At 39.1% G+C, this 19,187-nt stretch overlaps 1 protein-coding gene across 3 annotated transcripts in view; it reads right to left on the minus strand.

The window, feature by feature from the left end:
* ADGRB3 (adhesion G protein-coupled receptor B3) overlaps positions 1 to 19,187 on the minus strand; it is an 884,190-nt gene that overhangs the window by 28,817 nt on the left and 836,186 nt on the right. For all 3 annotated transcript variants that reach the window (XM_044924546.2, XM_006078271.4, XM_006078270.4), the window contains 3 exons: positions 7,831 to 7,926; positions 6,014 to 6,053; positions 315 to 958 (listed from right to left, as the gene is read on the minus strand). In XM_044924546.2, the coding sequence (XP_044780481.2) occupies positions 315 to 958; positions 6,014 to 6,053; positions 7,831 to 7,926 (780 nt within the window). The remainder of the gene's footprint in view (positions 1 to 314; positions 959 to 6,013; positions 6,054 to 7,830; positions 7,927 to 19,187) is intronic.

Here is a 19,187-nt window from a genome sequence, read left to right on the forward strand (position 1 = left end):
TGAGAAAGGGGATTCTGATGCTCTACTGGAAAAAAACAATCTTAATCCCAACATAGCAATATAAAAGCGCAAAAGCTAAAGCTAAGGGTGCTGCAGTTCTCCCCACTGCAGTGCCCCATGACTCAGTTTATCTAGCTATCGATATCTATCTATCATCTATCAATCAGTCTATCTACCAGTCTCTCTCTTGCTCTATCAATCTATTTATTGATCTGTCTACTTATTTATCTATCAGTCTATGAATCTATCAGTCAGACTGTCTATCAGTCTATCTGTCTTTCAAATATTAAGGGAAGACTTGGTCCATTGCTTACTTCTAAAGAACTCATTGATATCGTTGATCCAGTTTCACTTCTTGATAATCCTGCATTTTCATCCAACTCAGAGGCCATGAAGTTCTTCACAGCTGTGCGAGGCTCAAAGGGCAAATTCTGCATATGTTCCTGGGGTGTGAGATGTTGCTCTAAGTTCATATTGAACTGGTCCATGACAGGAGGATTCATGTTGAATTCAGGATTCACTTTGTAGTGCAATAACCTTTCGTGGGGCAGGGTTTCCATGCCGATATTCATTTTGCTTTCTTCTTTCATTGATGGCTGGGTATTTACAGAACTTCTGGGCATCACAATATAGTCACTCTCCATCATTCTCTCTTGAGGATGGACGATGTCCATATCCGCCCCTCTCAAATTATCATCCGTACATAAGTACACAGTTCTCCGCAATTCACTGTTCTCTTTTTTCAAACATTGATTGCCTAGCTCATTCATACCCATGGGCATGTGTAGACCTGTGGGCTGCTGAATAATGACTTTGGAAATGACGTTTCCAGGCAATGTTGAATAGCTAAGTGCTTCAGTGTTTGTTCCTTTTTCTTCTTCATCATCATTCAGAGAAATCCTGGAGAGGGTGCCTGTTATTGTTGCTGCTCGGCAGGGACCAATATCCTTATGAAGAACTGTGAATTAGAACATAAAAGCAATAAAAGAAAGTTAATGCATGCTTTTCGTTTATTATTATATTCTGTTGTTCCTTGTTTTACTAAACTTTTTCCTTAATAAAATAAAAATTATCAAAAATTACATTTCTATTTTTTGTACCTGGTCCAGATAACTGAATCTTTCTATATTGATTCTGATATGCTCTGATTCTGATATGATAGATCTCAGGTGGCTAAAGCATATCTGAAAACTGATAAACAGATTTTCAAAAATCTCAGTGCCCTAACCTTAAATAACTCTGCCTTACTTTCACAGGAAAGGAAGGTTCCCTGAGAAATTTTCTCCATCAGTGTACTGCAAAGGGCTTTATAAAATTATGGATATATTCACAAGAGTTTGACTTTTTCTTAAAGGGTTCCTCTCTGCAGTATTCTACAAGTTCTATTCATTAAAATACTTCTTGAAAGAGGTAATCAATGAGAATTTCATCCCACTGTGTCAGAAATACCTTCAAAATTTATGCATGTTGAAAACTAAGGAGTATTTATCTATGAAGTTCATATGGTCAAGTAGATACAGGGTTCAAATGTATTTATCATTTTCAGTCCCATGAAAAGCAAGGTCTTTTCTTTTTACAAGATCAATTCATCCATATGCTCCAATGCTCATGAGCGGGTATTAAAAGTGCCAACTGACTTTAAGCAGAAAAAACTGTATGAGCCTCTAAAACTTCCAGTTTAAGACTGTGAAATAATGGCTTAGAAAAGTTAAAAATGCACGATATCTTGTAGTAAGAAAGAGAACAAAATGAAAACATAAACCACATCAAAGAAAAAACCATCAACAGAGTAGTTCAGAATTATTTATTAAAATATATTTTAGTTTCTCTTTTCTGCCCCTCCATAAAGAAGGAAGCCATACTTTATGTGTCATGGAGGCAGAATGACTTGAAGCCTGCTTAGTTGTGAACAGCTATCAGTTTCAAAGTCTAAGAGAATGACATTCTGAAGAAATATTCTTGGTGATGGTCGTGTTGAAAACAGACAGACCAGCACTGTGTGCACATTGGTTCAACAGGGGCTCCCAGCGCTGCCTTATCAACAGGCAGAGCCCTTTTCACTGATTGCTTTGTTAGGCATGGAGAAGGCAATGGCACCCCACTCCAGTACTCTTGCCTGGAAAATCCCATGGATGGAGGAGCCTGGTAGGCTGCAGTCCATGGGGTCTCTAGGAGTCAGACATGACTGAGCGACTTCACTTTGACTTTTCACTCTCATGCATTGGAGGAGGAAATGGCAACCCACTCCAGTGTTCTTGCCTGGAGAATCCCATGGACAGAGGAGCCTGGTGGGCTGCCGTCTATGGGGTCGCACAGAGTCGGACACGACTGAAGCGACTTAGCAGCAACTAAAGTATTTGGTTTATTATCTCCTTGTGAGAAGTCACAGACATATTCAGGGTTACCCATCATTATCAAGTTTTCAAATAGCATCTTAATTATTATGCATTAAAGCAAGGGTTGAAAATAGAAAATTCTGCATGTCTTTCCCTATTACAAAGAAGAGACGCTTTCAAATTATTTCAAGACAGGTATCATTCACGTAATATCTCTTATCTTAGAGTTACTGTATTTAATTTTGCACTAGGTTTCTCTTTCTTTTTATATATTAAAGATGTTATTCAATTATAGTCCAATAAAACTTTTTTTTAAAAGAGCAGAAAAAAAGCAAAAAACAAGACAAACAAAGATGTTAAATCTACTCTACATCGCATATTTTTATTAATCCATAATTTGGTGTGACTTTTTATATTTAACTATTCTATTTAAGAATTAGAATAATTCCATTAAAAAAATTATTTCCAAACATCTTAATGTAATGAATTGGGATTTTCAGGAGCAATTTACATAAAAATATTCAGAGATAAAGTATGTTAAATTAACGCATTTAGTAATATTCCAGAAAGTAGCCCTTAAAATAATTCCAAATTCTGGCAAGAATATTTTAAATCTTTAACTGTAAGTAAATATTAATCCAAAATTTATAGCAATATAATTTAAAGGCTAGTTATGGGGACCTATTGTATTTTATTAAGTACATATAGATAAGTTTTTACTTTTGTGAGTATAACATAAACTACAATTAAATCTTGGTACTGGATATTGATTGCATAATCTTCATTTCCCTGGTGTCTCAGTAAAGAATCTGCCTGCAGTCAAGGATACCCAGGTTCAATCCCTGGGTCAGAAAGATCTCCTGGAAAAGGAAATGGCAATCCACTCCAGTATTCCTGCCTAGGAAATCCCATGGACAGAGGAGCCAGATGGGCTACACTCCATGGGGTCACAAAGAGTTGGACACAACTGAGTGACTAACACTTTCAATTTCAATCTGGATTTGTATAACATATATTTAGTTTGTATAAATATAATTTGTAGTTATAGTAGCACATTTTTATCAGTGATACAGCCATCTTTACTGAAAATTTGTATATCAAATATTTGGGGAAATACAATTCATCTTATGAAGCAGTGTTGACTCTATATGAGAAACGTAACTATTCCTTTGACATGCTCAAAATGTAGATATCCAGATTTTGAACATACAGCATAAACAAATTGACACCACCTACACATACAGACACGATGTTGAAGTGATGAGACTTTTGAGAGAAATAAATCAAGTAGTGAAAGGCAAAATGCAAACAAAACCAAAACAAAGCAAAAAGCACTTGAATATTTTGCATTATCAGATATATGTGCCACTCTTTGGGAAAGGAAATTTCAACAAAACTTGGAGAAAGATTACTCAGAGACCAGGAATTGAGGCTTTGACACTGAATATACAATGTGGAAGGAAATCTTCAGAAAAACACAAGAGCAAGTTCTTGATAAGCTCAGCTAAAAAAGAGCACAGACTGAAAGTGAAAACATTAAAAGATTTTTTTTTTCTAATAAAATAATGGTACTGGCCTAATATTAAGAATACTAAATCTCTGGATGCAATGAATCTGGGTAAATGCATATTTTAACAAAAGAGAACAAGATGAGTATCATTCCTTTATTTGTAAAGTTTGGAAGAAGACTTATTTAGAAGGCATTCTTATCAAAGTTTCAATGGCCAAACAATTTCAAATGGATAGAATGGTAACTTATAACTAGTAAGATAATAGCAAATAGAGATAAATGCAAAGGCTAGTTTTTCTTTAAGGGAAAAAGAAAAAAAGCAAAACCTTTACATAATCATAGCCTAGGAAATCCCTGACAGCTACTACAAAAAGTCTTGGGATTATTATTTTACCAGCTGCTATGAAATCAGATGTGAATGTACACAACATTAATATAAGGAAAAGAGCCAACTGTGATAAATGCTGGCTAAAATGGGCACCATACTCAAAATTTGGGTACCATAATTTTAAATGACTGACCCCAGGGGGCACAATGTCTGCCTGGGAGGATGCTGAGCAATGAGTGAAGGAACATAGTTTGCTTAATTTAAAAAAAAAAAAAAAAAGATCTGGATTGGGCTAAATAGTATTTGCTCTCAAATATCTGGATGAAGGCTAGGTGGATATTCACTGTTATTCTCAAAGGTGCCATTAGAACAAATGAACAAAAAATGAAAGTATATTTTTTCACAGTATAAAGAAGCATTATTCATCTGCTTTTGGTGGTGTTCACAGGCTGTATATTGTCATCCTGCTTATTTAACTTCTATGCAGAGTACATCATGAGAAATGCTGGGCTGGATGAAGCACAAGCTGGAATCAAGATTGCTGGGAGAAATATCAATAACCTCAGATAGCAGATAATGCCCCCTTTATGGCAGAAAGTGAAGAAGAATTAAAGAGCCTCTTGGTGAAAGTGAAAGAGGAAAGTGAAAAAGTTGGCTTAAAGCTCAACATTCAGAAAACTAAGATCATGGCATCTGGTCCCATCACTTCATGGGAAACAGATGGAGAAACAGTGCAGTGTCAGACTTTATTTTTTTGGGCTCCAGAATCACTGCAGATGGTGACTGCAGCCATGAACTAGAAAGATGCTTACTCCTTGGAAGGAAAGATATGACTGACCGAGACAGCATGTTAAAAAGCAAAGACATTACTTTGCAAACAAAGGTCCATCTAGTCAAAGCTATGGTTTTTCCAGTAATCATGTATGGATGTGAGAGTTGGACTATATCGAAAGCTGAGCAGTGAAGATTTGATGCTTTTGAACTGTGGTGTTGGAGAAGACTCTTGAGAGTCCCCTGGACAGCAAAGAGATCCAACCAGTCCATTCTAAAGGAAATCAGTCCTGAATGTTCATTGGAAGGACTGATGAAGCTGAAACTTTGCCCACCTGATGCGAAGAACTGACTCACTGGAAAGGACCTTGATGCTGGGAAAGATTGAAAGCAGAAGAAGAAGGGGACAACAGAGGATGAGATGGTTGGATGGCATCACTGACTCAATGGACATGAGTTTGAGTAAGCTCCAGGAATTGGCGATGGACAGGGAGGCCTGTTGTGCTGCAGTCCATGGGGTCACAAAGACTCTGTCACGACTGAGCGACTGAACTGAACTCACAGGCTGGAGGGAAGCTATTGAGGACATGGTCACAGGATGCAGGTCTCTAAGCAGGGCATGTGCATGCTCTGTCGTGGTCCCCTCTGCAAATACAGCAATAAACCTATAGTACACACACACACACAAACACATATACATAGTGGTGTCTCATCCTTCCAACAAGGATGATGAACCTGAGGCACAGAGAGACATCAAACTGACTGGCCTTGCACCTGACAACCAGTGAGAGGTGGATGGAAAGCTTCCCTCTCCAAGTCAGTGCTCTCCTGTGATCTGTGCTCCCAGTCAACCATTTTCACCTCCTCCCATTCCCCATTCATATTCTCTCTCATTCCTCCTCCTCTCCCACATTTGCTATTACAATGCTTCCAGCTGACTCAATTTGTTCATCTATAGGAATATATGATGTGTAAACTACAGCACTTTCTTTAAAACCAAAAAAAAAACAAAACATAAAAATGATTCAACATCTAATGATTGCATTTTCAAAATTCAAACATTCTTACCTGATCGACAAGCAATGTCTACATCCTTTTCAAAGTCTGTCTGTAACAAGAAATAATAAGACATAGAATCATCATTTAATGAAGACCTCAAGCTTATACTGACCAGAGTATCTGAAGTTAACAAATATCTGACTAGGCAGTACCAGGATATTGTTAATACTTTGTGCAAAGGAAGTTTCTCAAGGAATAATCAAATGCTTTCAAGAGTATTTTCTAGCAACCATATGTTGGATAAAATCAGTTGGAAATATGTTGTACAGTTTTAATAAGGCAATATTGTACCTATGGTCCTCTAACACCAGATATGAAAGAACAGAATTTTAAGGCAATTCCTTAATGAAATTAATTAAGGAATTTCAATTCCACAATGAAAATACTAGAATGTGAAATATTCTGAAGATACTTAAATAAATGTCCTTGTTATTTACATTTTTAAAAATTCACTTTGAATATATTGTTAATAATGTAATATCTTACAATATAGCTTTGACAAACCCTTAAAATCAAACTAGGGTTTTCTGATGATCCCCTTTTATGCAAATCTGACAAAAGCCTTAGGGTTTACAGATTAAACTTGAAGATTAAACAATACTAATCTGGCCCAGAGCCTGCTAGAGTTTAGTTCCATCCTCATATTTTCTCCAAACTTCTATTGTAAACAAATAGTTGTTGCTGTTCAGTCACTAAGTTGTGTCCAACTCTTTGCAACCCCATAAACTTCAGCATGCCAGGCTTCCCTGCTTCACTATCTCCTGGAGTTTGCTCAAACTCATGTCCATTGAGTCAGTGATGCCACCCAACCATCTCATCCTCTGTCACCCTCTTTTCCTTCTGCCCTTAATCATTCCCAGCATCAGGGTTTTTTCCAATGAGTCAGTGCTTCACATCAGGTGGCCAAAATATTGGGGCTTCATCTTCAGCATTAGCCCTTCCAATGAATAATCAGGGTTGATTTCCTTTAGGATTGACTGTCACTATTTGATTAGTTCACTTTTAATGGTAAAATTATATTAGCCTGTTTTAATCAATATTTAGATTCAAGATATCAGTATTTATCTCTTTATTTTTTAAAAGAAATTAATTACTCTTTCTCCTGTTTTAGTTACTAGCATATCATTTAGGCTATTTTTGTGTTGCTTAATACAAACACATTGATAATAAATCAGGTATATTATGAAGAAAACTCTATTAAGCCTTGCTGTTAATGACATAGCTTAAAGCTCACTTCATTTCTAAAATATATGGAAGTGATTATGTGTAAAGTATCCCTCATCTGAACAGCAGTCAGAACTCATGTACGGTGGTTGACCGTTCTGCTGGGAGCATGTTTGCCCTTCCTGCTTTTAGGGCGGTGGTCCTTGTCGTGGGTCTCTCCCCAGGCCAGGTCCCACCCCAGGGATCCTTGTTTCCTTGGTCTAGAGTGCAGCTCCTCTGAGCAGTTTGAAGGGCAGGCAAGGTGAGGACCACAGCAGGTCTGGCTTTCAGGCCAGAACTGCAGGTGCAGCATGTTTTGATCTGTAAACAAACATGATCCTACAGATATACTGCTAACCCTAATTCTGTGTGAAGATGAACATACCGCCCCCCCCAGTGTTGCCTAGAAACCCCACACTCAACACACCAGTCTGCCAGTAACACATCCAGGACTCCCAACAAGTCTGGACGCAACCATCATCTGGTATCGAAGCTCCAAGTCTGTGACTGAACTAGAGTCCAACTCAAGAGAAATCTGACACTATTTTACTAGTAAGAATAATTGTTTATTCCCTTGAGAAACCATGACTGAATCAACACTCAGAGGGGAAGTTAAAGCTCACCATGATTTGAGCATGCCCGTTGGGAAACGAACTGGAAGAATCAGCATTGATTGGGTCCTGACAGTTTCTCAATCGACATCTAAATGCATCCTGAACCTGTGAAAAAAGGACAAACATTCATTTTCATCTCTCTTGGTAATTACCAAACACTGTCTACATTGGCAATTGACTGAGAAAACCGTTATTGCTGTTTTCATGATCTCACACACATTTTGTTTGCTGTTTTCTATGACCAGAGAATTCATCACTTGCCATCATCATAGACGGAGGTGCTGGGGACTCCTGAGCTGTGCCTATGGCTGTGTCTGGCTCAATACTAATCATTCTTGCCAGAGGGCAGGCTTATTTCCATTGCTACAAACAATATGCCTGTCTTTCAAGGGGGGATTTACTATTTGGTATGGCATAATCTTCATAATGGCTTTAAACATTGTGAAAAATGAGATGATCTGTTGGCCAAAATTGATTTGGGATTTTCCTTTTTTTGCCTTATGTAAGACATACTGGGGAGAACCTTTCTTGTCTCCCTTCAAGTACTATATGCCCTGATGTCCAAAACAAACAAATGTATAAACAATGACACAAAAAGATAACAAAAATGACTGTTTCTGGTTGAGCCTCATAAAAAAAAAAAAGAAGAAGAAGAAGAAGAAAAGAAAAAGCACTTTAGCAAAGCCAGACTTATTTACAACTGGATTCTGAGCAAAGAGCAAACATATCGAAAGGAAATGAAGATCGTTAAAGCCGTCATTAAACACCATGTGGGTAAACCTGAATAGATGAAAGCAAACCCACAAATCAACCGACAGCTACTCTGATCCCCTGGCGCCCCCCGGCCAGCCAGTCCTCTAGCTCCTGTGACTCACCAGGTCCCTAACGATGGGTGGGCGTGAGCACAGGCTGAGTCAAGGGCAAGGTCATTTTATGAACATCTGGCTTTTCCAACCTCATACCATTAATATTTCCTCCTTGTTTATTATGATCTGTCTTTTGGGGTTACAAAACAAAGCACAGATGATGTGGCATTCTACTTTCCCGAAGCACATGGTAGAGACCACCCAGGGAAACACATAATGATGTCCAGTTTTGAGAAGCACTGGAATAAAATATCCTATCATGGTTTTGTTTGTGAGATGTGCAGAACTTATCTATTGGCCATGAAAAACTCTGAGCCTATTAAGTTGTTTTCAGCTTCTCTCATCCATTTCATAAATTGTTAGCAGCCTCCTTCCCAAATGGCAAGACTTGGAAAGTGATATGAAGCTTAGTCACCACTGAGCCCTGGTTGAGCTCCATCATGAGAGCTCCATCCACATGGATTTTACCCCTCAGGTTCTGATCCTGGTGATGCAACCACTGTGGTGTGCTCAGTCACTCAATTGTGTCCAGTTCTCTGTGACCCCCATGGACTGTGGCCCCCTAGGCTTCTCTATCCATGGATTTTTCCAGGCAAGAATACTGGAGTGGGTTGCCATTTCTTCTTCCCGGGGATCTTTCTGACCCAGGGATCAAGCCCCTGTCTCTTTGTGTCTCCTGCATTGCCAGGTGGATTCATTACCACTGTACAACCTGGGAAGATGCTTACTTAATACATTGCTCTGTGTTATTATAAGGCTTCCCTAATAGTTCAGTTGGTAAAGACTCTGCCTGCAATGCAGGAAACCCAGGTTTGATTCCTGGGTCAGAAAGATCCCCTGGAGGAAGGCATGGCAACTCACTCCAGTATTCTCACTTGGAGAATCCCATGGACAAAGGAGCCTGGCAGGTTACAGTCCATGGGGTTGCAAGAATCGGCCACAACTTAGCGATTATATTCTAAGGTGTGTGCTAATCAAATCATTTTGAAAAGCAATCTGAGTCACTGGCAGTACCAGCTATGATTCCATAGATATGTTTCAAACTTACATCTCCTGCATTGGCAGGTAGCTTCTTTACCACTGCCCTACCTGGGAAGCCAACGTAACCACTAGAGCTGTGAATTAAGAAAGGTGGGGGTGGGCTCCATATCCTCTGACCTCTCTTCCATTCTCTGATTCTAACTTTTCTTTTTTCAACCATTTTTAATCGAAGTACAGTTCATTTGCAATGCTGGGTTAGTTTCAGGTGTATTGTGGGGTGATTCAGTTATACATACATATGTGTATATGTGTGTGTTGGTCACTCAGTCGTGTCCGACTCTTTGCGACCCCATGGATAGTAGCCTGAAAGGATTCTCTGCCCAAGGAATTCTGCAGGCAAGAATACCGGAGTGGGTTGACATTTCCTTCTCCAGGGGATACTCCCAATCCAGGAATTGAACCTGGGTCTCCAGTATTGCAGGCAGATTCTTTACTGTCTGAACCACCAGGGAAGCCCATCTTTATATATACTTTTTCAGGTTCTTTTCCATTGTAGATTATTACAAGATATTGAGTATAGTTCTCTGTGCTATACAGTAGGTCCTTGTTCATCCATTAATATTTTATATATAGTAGTGTGTATAGTCTGATAGGTTTTTTAGGTGGCACTAGCGGTAAAGAACTGACCTGCCAATGCAGGAGACATAAGAGACACTGGTTTGGTCCCTGCGTTGGGAAGATCCCCTGGAGGAGGGAATGTCAACCCACTCCAGCATTCTTGCCTGGAGAATCCTATGGACAGGGGAGCCTGGTGGGCTACAGTCCATAGGGTCGCACAGAGTCAGACACGATGGCAGCGGCTTAGCATGCACACATATTCTAATATTTCTAAATCTGGAATTTTCTGGAAAAAAAGAACAAGGAATTGCCTCATACAACCAGGTGAGGCAATTTCCCAGAGTCTCTTTCAGACACATCAACAGAAGTTTAGGCTCAGTGAGATTTAGCCTGAACGTGTTTTCCTGAAGATCTGGATAAACACTGGGAAATAAATCATCCAGCTTCTCCTTTGAAGGAGACATCATGTGGACAAACTAGACTCTTTAGAAGCAAATACTTCTTAGATTAAGAAGTCATAGCTGTAGGTCACAAAAAGACAATTGATAATCAAAAAGATCATTATACACTAGGGTAATGAGTCTACTGTTAGATGATCTGTGCTTCTGGTTCACAAAAATTTGCATTTGGGGGAGAGCACTAAGAAAGTATATGTTTGTAGAATAAAAATTCTAAGTACTAATGTCAGAAAAATAGGTACTTGCTAATTTTCTCTGTGTGCCCCAAAGCAACTGTTAAAGAACAGTTTATAAAGGAAGATAAGCAGTATGTTAGAAATGTTGCCTTCCAGGGGCTGGTCACATAAATGTTTTTCAAGCCTGCTTCTAAACACCAGCATATATAAAATATGAAAGTGGCCCCTGGTAAAACAAAAACGTTAATTTAACTCTTCTTCACCAGCCACTCTTAAGTCTTTGAAGTGCAACCGTCAAAGATATTTTTGTCTGACAATGAAATATGGAAAAGCAACTCCTCTAAATTTCTCTTCAAAATCCACCCTCTGATTGCTTGAAGGAAATATAAAAGAAATCTCTTTTTCATAACACACATACAAAAACTCGATAGCTTAAACTACCAAACTTTCAAATATGACAATGGATTAAGGGTATGTCTATCCTGGAGAATGATGTCAGCTGCATGAGTCAGTCAATGCTAGTCACAAGAAATATAGAACAGAAAAGCATAAAAATTCTGCAGTAAATTCAAGGTTATTTTAGTGGTCGTATATCAATAAATGCCATGATTTAAGTGTTGAATTCTCTGACACTTTTAGTGCCTCTGTTCCTTTTAATTCAGAAAGATCGGTAGCAGAAATTGCTCTGATTTAAACAAAAAAAAAAAATCTTAAGATTGCATTCAGGCAAGCTAGATGAGCTAGCCTTAAATATTTATTGAATACTGACAGGGAAGAATTATTAGACTAGATCTCACACCACATACTTTTATCACAGAAAAGGATGTTTCAAGCAAGACAGTACCTGGAAGATGCATCTGTAGTTATTTGGAAACATTTTGATAATTAAATGAATATTCTATCAAGTAAGCAAAGAGACTTTTATCTTTGGTGAGTTAATTTAAATTGTTTTTGTGAAGAACAAATAAAAGTTAAAAAAAACCAAGTCTCTGAGGACTTTAATTCCAAACAAGGAGAAAGCATAAAAACAAACATAAGACAGAATACAGATATGACTACTGCATGCTGAAATTAAAGTTTTCTGTGTCAAAAGTCATATTTACAAGACTGGACAACAATAGTCCTGACACTTTTCCTGCCTCATGATTAAGAGGGAAGAAAAAGAATTGTTAGAAGATTCATATTCACTATTTAAGCAGAGTCTTCCCTCGTGGCTCAGATGGTAGAGAATCCACCTGCCAATGCAGGAGACCCAGGTTTGATCCCTGGGTTGGAAAGATCCCCTGAAGAAGGGAATGGCAACCCACTCCAGTATTCTTGCCTGGAGAATCCCATGGACAGAGCGGGCTTCAGTCCATGGGGTCGCACAGAGTCTGACATGACTGAATGACTTTAACTTCACTTCACTCCTTAAGTTGACTATCTGTGGAAAACAAGTCACTTACTTTAGGTACCAATTTAAAGGTTCTTTTAAGATACTAAAATCATTATACCTCTGAGTTCTTCCAATATCAATCAATTTTTAAACTCATGTAGGACCAGTAAATATAATTCTTAAACAAAACTGTCTAGAATAATTATTTAACACAAATTGTGGCACAGTTAATATCTAGATTTCAAAATGTCTTATAATACTCTGCCACAGATATTTCACCTTAATTGACAGCCAGAGGGTTAAAAAGCATCAGTGGTGTAGCAAAGAAGAGATATGTGAATAGCCTTGGAATATTTAGGAGACTTTACAGAAAGCTGACATCATGTTGTGAAATAAAAAAAGAAGTGTCAAGAAACATCTTCAAATATATAGTGAGGTGACCACAGCAAGCTATCAGGTGTCTTCTGAGAGGACCCGTCAGGCACAACCAAAGTTACCTTGGCCAGATCTTTCTGGGGGCAACTCTAAGATCTCCTGAGAAAGCTATCCCCCCTTTTCCTGTGGATGGGTTCCTGGGAAAGAACAGCATTCGGAGGTCTGCAGGGTGTATCTTGCTCCTGCCCCTCCCCTGGGGACAGTGACTCAGTTCATCTCAGCAGCAGCTAGCAAGAGCATTTCTGCTGGGCCTTGCTCTGAAGACAGCAGGCAATGCCACGATGAAAGTCAGTGCCAGATTTAGAGTCTGCTGGGGAAGAACACGGAGCAATGCTTGGCGGAGCTGCAATTTAGAGGGAGCTCCGGGAGAGAGCTGCACTGCTGGAGACTGGCTCTGAATTTAGCTACAGGCCCCAAATCTTCACCTTTTAAGAAGACAGCTTTACCTCCAGGTTGTCTCCCTTACTTTCTAATTTCCGAGGATCGTTTATTTGAGATTGTTAGACTAGGAGAAGAGCTTAACTTTTTTTTTCTTTCTGAATCTAACACCAACTATTGTTTCTATTGATTCATAGTTGAACAAATGGCTTTTAAATTACATTAAATTTCATATCATTTCACCAGTAAATGAATGAGCCTTGTCAGTTTCATGTGTATTATACCAGTTCACAGAAGCACCATGAATAACTACACATAATTAAAGTATTATTTGACCTCTCTGATAGGAAAGGAAGTGAACAAACATGGTTAATCATTTCCTATATGTTAAAGGAAAAATATGGACTCTGGTCCCAGATTTCAGTCCTAATGACTTTCTATTGGAATTCTCTAACACTCAAGGAATTGTCACTTAGTCTCAAAATTGTTGCAGAGTTTTACGTTTCCTTATATCAGATTTAAGGGTCACAGAAGCTGCCCTCCACAGCATTTCACATGTGTGATCTGAAAAAGTGTAACAGCATTTCTTCGGCACAGGAGGAGAAAAGGAGGAAAGGGAGTCACACACCAGACACCTGCACCCACACCTTCCAGGAAGATACTTTGAGCTTCCTGCTGTCCATGTCAAGGCAGAAAACAAAAACTTTATTCGTGACCTCTTCTTACATTTATTTTAAACCTTTATTCCAGATGTACTCAACTTCTCGTCACCAGTTTAACACCGTTGCAAGCTGGGGCTCTACGGTCTGAAAGGAGAGAGAAGGGAGCTAGAAAGCCGTGGCAGGATGCTACCTGGCAGACATGCCAGAGTTTGCCAATCTCTGCCATGACCTCTCTGCGTCTTAACTTGTTCACTGATGCTATATCCTGTGAGTCAACCTGGTTTCACCCTCTTGTGAAGCTCCCTGTATGGAGTTGGAGAACCACAATGTGGATCAAGATGGACAGAAATATTCATGACAGAACTGAAATTATGCTCCAATCAGAAAAGCTGAACTTGGAAGGAAAGATAAGACTAACAGTCTGCTGACTAAGAAACAGGATGACTCCTGAGTGCAGGGAGGCTGGTGATATCTGGGAGAAGCATACAGGGCTACACATGGTCCTTGCTTGCTCCTGTACATGTGCCTATTTAAAGGCATCTCTGTGTTTCCTACCCTTTGTTCCAACTAAAATCCAGCTTTATTGTGGTACCTTTAGCCATTCTCCCATTTCCAGACACACATTCTGTCTTATTAAAAACTAGACAAACAAAATAAATCTTTAAATGCATTTTTTTTTGGAAGCTTCAATTCAACCTGACAAAGATGAAGCTCTTAGCAACCCACCTCACTCTCTTTAACCCAACGCCCCTCCGAGCAAGAACCCTGACCCTCGCCACCCTGGGCTACTCACTCATTTTCTGAAATCTCTTCCTTGTGACATACAGTGGCCTCTTTTCAAGGCCTCTGCTCACCATCAAGAGAAAGCTCTAAAACACCACTTAGTGCTGCACCCTTAAATGTCGACGGTTCTGTTTTTCTCTAGGCGCCACGGTCAGAGCCATTAAAAAAAAAAAATCATCCTGTTTTCCAGGATCATGTCATCACTTGCTTTATGCCTCCATGGGCCCCAGGAGGTCTCAGAGGAGAAGCAACTCTCTGCAACTCACCACAAGCTTCATTTCTAAGAAGCCATACGCCCATGGCCCTCTCTCCATTTTCCTCCATGTGAAACTTTCACTTTCTTCCTCAGGACCCCTACAGGTTCTGAAGTCTTCTATCACCCACCCCCTCATCTTCCAAGACCACTGAAGCCCCTGCCCTCTTTCCACTGAGGACTAAGATGTACCTTCTTCTGTGGTACATGGGTCCTACCAAATTTCCCTGCAAATCAATCTGGGAGAGTCATGCAACTCTCCATCTGAACTATATTATGTGCAATACACCTCTTTTCAAATTGCCATCAAGTACCACTACTGGTTTCATTTTTTAAAAAAATAATATATTTGGGAGAGAATATTCGTTTTAACTGAGATAGTTAAGGTGGCTTGTCTGCCTCGTATATTCGCTGTTATATGCTTGTAAATAACTTTGCTCATCTGTATTTTTATGAAAATAATAAGTCAAAATGGGAAGTTGACAGAAAAAAAAAGGAGGGGGGACTGGAAGGGAGTGGGAGATACAGAAAAAAAGAAAACCCCGTTCATGTTTAAGCATTTGCTACAAAATCGCTTCCCAGGTTTGGATGAAGCTTCTGGGACCTCATCTGGTGCAGCCCAGCCCTCCTGCCAGCAGCAGGGAAAGAAGAGAGAGGAGCTTGGCCCTGCCACTGAAGCTTCGGAGCGGCCCCAGCGTCCTCACACGCCGACACGACAAAATGATCCATTTAGGCACTCTCTGTTCCCCCTTCCTTTCAGCAAGAGGGTTTTATTGTAGCTTATTTCGTACCACAGTCTTGTTATTTTCCCCCTCTGCCATCAAGCTGTACGATTGTCTCAGATCCAGGCACAGCCAGAGACAGCAGCCATGAGAAGAATGTGCAGCACCAGGGAAGCGGTTTCCTAGCAACCGGAACTATTTCAAAGCGTTCATGGCTCTGGTGTAGTTAGGCTTTCCATAGCAATGCAGAGAATAGTAAACAGTGGGTATGTAGTTATGTGCTTAATGCAAATGAATTCTAATCAAGAAAGCACACGGAACTCTCCTCCGTGCTCTGTGGCGACCTAAATGGGAAGGGAATCCAAAAAAGAGGGGATACATGTAAACATACAGCTGATTCACTTTGTTGTACATCAGAAACTAACACAACACTGTAAAGCAGCTCTACTCCAATAGAGATTAATAAAAAACACTTAAGATGGAAAAAAATGACGGGTAAATGAAGGAAACACCTACATTTTCTATTTTCTAGTATATCATTATTTTCTATTAGATCCTTATCCTTATCTTATTAGGTATGACACATTAGCTTTCAAGATGTAGGTTTCTGAAAGTCATGTGTTGTGATCAGATGGTTCAATTTTTAAAAAATTCTCATTCCCTCTTTGCTTTTTCTCTTTTGTCAGAGACATCTGCTAAAGCAATTTAAAAGAGAAAGGGGCTTCAGAAGAAGAAACCATACTTCAAGAATATACATGTTATGAAATTTGAACATTAAGATCTCAGTCTGGAGTCACAACCAATTACTAAGCAAATAATCAATCTGATTTATTTTTTTAGAAAAGTGAAATATAATTAAGTTGAGATCATACCAGAATGATCCTTTCTCCTTTCTTTCTTGACTCGTAATAGTTTAGAAAAATTTGATCCATTGAAAGCAGTGGTGTTTTAAAAATGAATGAAGAGAACCACCCCCTTAACATTTAAAATGCCAGTGTTTTACAGTATTTTATTTCTTTTCTCCTTCTTAACCTGCAAAGCTCCCTTCCTCCCCTGTGCACACCCACCTGCTTCAGAGAAGACTGCAGAAATAAACACAGGAAAAGCCTTTTGAATCATATTGGATGAAACATTAAAGACTAAAGACAACCAAATTATGTTAGCATGTACCAAAATACACAGAAACAGAAATATGTTTATTTGTATCCAGCCTCTCTGTAAATTGAAGGGAATATTCCTTAGTTTGCTCATATACTTTTTTTGTTTGTTTTTTAAAACAGCTTTATTGGGATGGGATTTGCATATCATAAAGGTCACCCATGTAAGGTGTATAAAGGCTTTTAGTAACTAACCTAGAATCCAATTTGAAAATCTTTTCATCTCCAAAAGAAATCCAATACCCACTGACAGTCATCCCTTATTTTCTACCAACCCCCACCCCAGCTCTAGGCAACTACTGATGTCCTTTCTTACTATATAGTTTTGCGAAAGAAGATGTCCAGGGAATTCCCTGGCTGTCCAGTGGTTAGGACTCTGTGCTTTCACTGCTAAGGGTCCAGGTTTGATGGCTGGTTGGGGAACTAAGACCTTATAAGCCATGTGACACAGTCAAATAAATTAATTAAAAGATAAAAAATAAACATCTAGCATAGGTGCTGGCACATAGCAAGAACACCATAGATTTTAAAGAAATAAAAAAACAAAGAGTACATACAAAATATTTTGAATTGTTGTGAAGGAAATGCTTTAAAGTGAAAAAAAAAAAGCAGTAGATATAAAACTCTTATCAGATTATCAAGTAGAGTGATAGATCTGAGTCATTACCCAATATTTTACAGGTAGCTATTGAGTTCATCTGCTCTGGTGTGTTTTTATGAAATGTTTGTTCACAGGAGACACTGAGGACATGGAAAGGTGCCTTGTTCTCCTGGACTGTGGTTAATGCTAGGGCTGTGTGTCCACACACAGCCAGATAGACCCATCGCTAGTGTCTGGCAGTTTACATTTAGAAGGTCAAAAGGAAAAAAACCTTGTATGAATTCAGTAAGATACCCTTATGATGCATTCTTTGGAATTTGCAAAATTTAAGAGGCTCTTGGTTTTTCAGTAACAATTTCCACTGAAGAATTCTGAAAGAGACTTGTATTCCTTCTCTGTGTATTTTAGAAATGTTACAGGGTATTTTTAAGGGTTAATGCAAAACTACTGAATACGCAATTTATGATTTCAGTGTTAAAATGAGAGACATGACACTCTGTTATTAATTTATCAATGATACAATTATTCAATTTGAACTAATCATTGAAAATGGAACAACAGGGCCAAAAATCCATTTTTTGCTTCCTATTAATACAGAAAATATATATTTACAGACATGTATTTAACAGAAGTATTTCTATATGATTTAATTTAATTACTCTTAAGAGAGTCCTTTGGACAGTAAGGAGATCCAACCAGTTCATCCTAAAGAAAATCAGTCCTGAATATTCATTGGAAGGACTGATGCTGAAGCTGAAACTCCAGCACTTTGACCACCTGATGTGAAGAACTGACTCCTTGGAAAAGACCCTGATGCTGGGAAACACTGAAGGTGGGAAGAGAAGGGGATGACAGAGGATGAGATGCTTGGATGGCATCACCGACTCAATAGACATGAGTTTGAGTAAACTCTGGGAGTTGGTGATGGACAGGGATGCCTAGCATGCTGCAGTCCGTGGGGTCGCAAAGAGTCGGACATGATTGAGTGACTGAAACTGAACTCTTAATTCATGTTTTTGATAATTTTTAATCCAATTAGCAAGTATGGAAAAGTTCTGGTGGAACTGAATTTTTGTGCCAAGTATTTTTCTTCATGTAAGCAGCACAAATTTGATAATCAGCCAACAAAATATCTGTCACTTTAAAACCTGAATATTTTGATCATAGCCTAAGGCTTTTTAGAGAGCTTATTCTTGAAGAAAAATAAAGACTTAATTTAGAGATGGGACATTTTCTCCTCTTTAACACCTAAAGTATTAATATCTTCTGAAAATCTTATGCAGATAAATCATGTATCTTCCTTACAGCCCACATTGTTCATCCTGAATCATCAATCAAAAAAGTATCGTGTCCACACACTTAGAACAATTTTGTTACATAAACATTTTAGAGATAATATTAACACAGAAGACTCTCAGGATAGTGAGCGAGTCAATTCCTAGGCAGACTGATAGTAAGTCCAGGGTCCCCAAGGAGGAGAAAGGGGTCTGGGGCTCTCGAAGTGGAAATGCTATGCTATGCTATGCTAAGTCACTTCAGTCGTGTCCAATTCTGTGTGACCCCATAGACAGCAGCCACCAGGCTCCCCCGTCCCTGGGATTCTCCAGGCAAGAACACTGGAGTGGGTTGTCATTTCCTTCTCCAATGCACGAAAGTGAAAAGTGAAAGCGAAGTCGTTCAGTCGTGTCCGACTCTTAGCGACCCCATGGACTGCAGCCTACCAGGCTCCTCCATCCATGGGATTTTCCAGGCAAGAGTACTGGAGTGGGGTGCCATTGCCTTCTCCACAAAGTGGAAATAGGTGTCTGGAATTCTCAAGGAGGAGAAAAGGACAAATGTTTTTTCCCCTCTATATTCCTTGGTCTTAGTCAATTACACAACTCAGTTTAAACTGTACTGAG

This window comes from Bubalus bubalis, chromosome 10 (assembly GCF_019923935.1).
Source record: "Bubalus bubalis isolate 160015118507 breed Murrah chromosome 10, NDDB_SH_1, whole genome shotgun sequence".
In the NCBI taxonomy this organism is placed as follows: domain Eukaryota; kingdom Metazoa; phylum Chordata; class Mammalia; order Artiodactyla; family Bovidae; genus Bubalus; species Bubalus bubalis.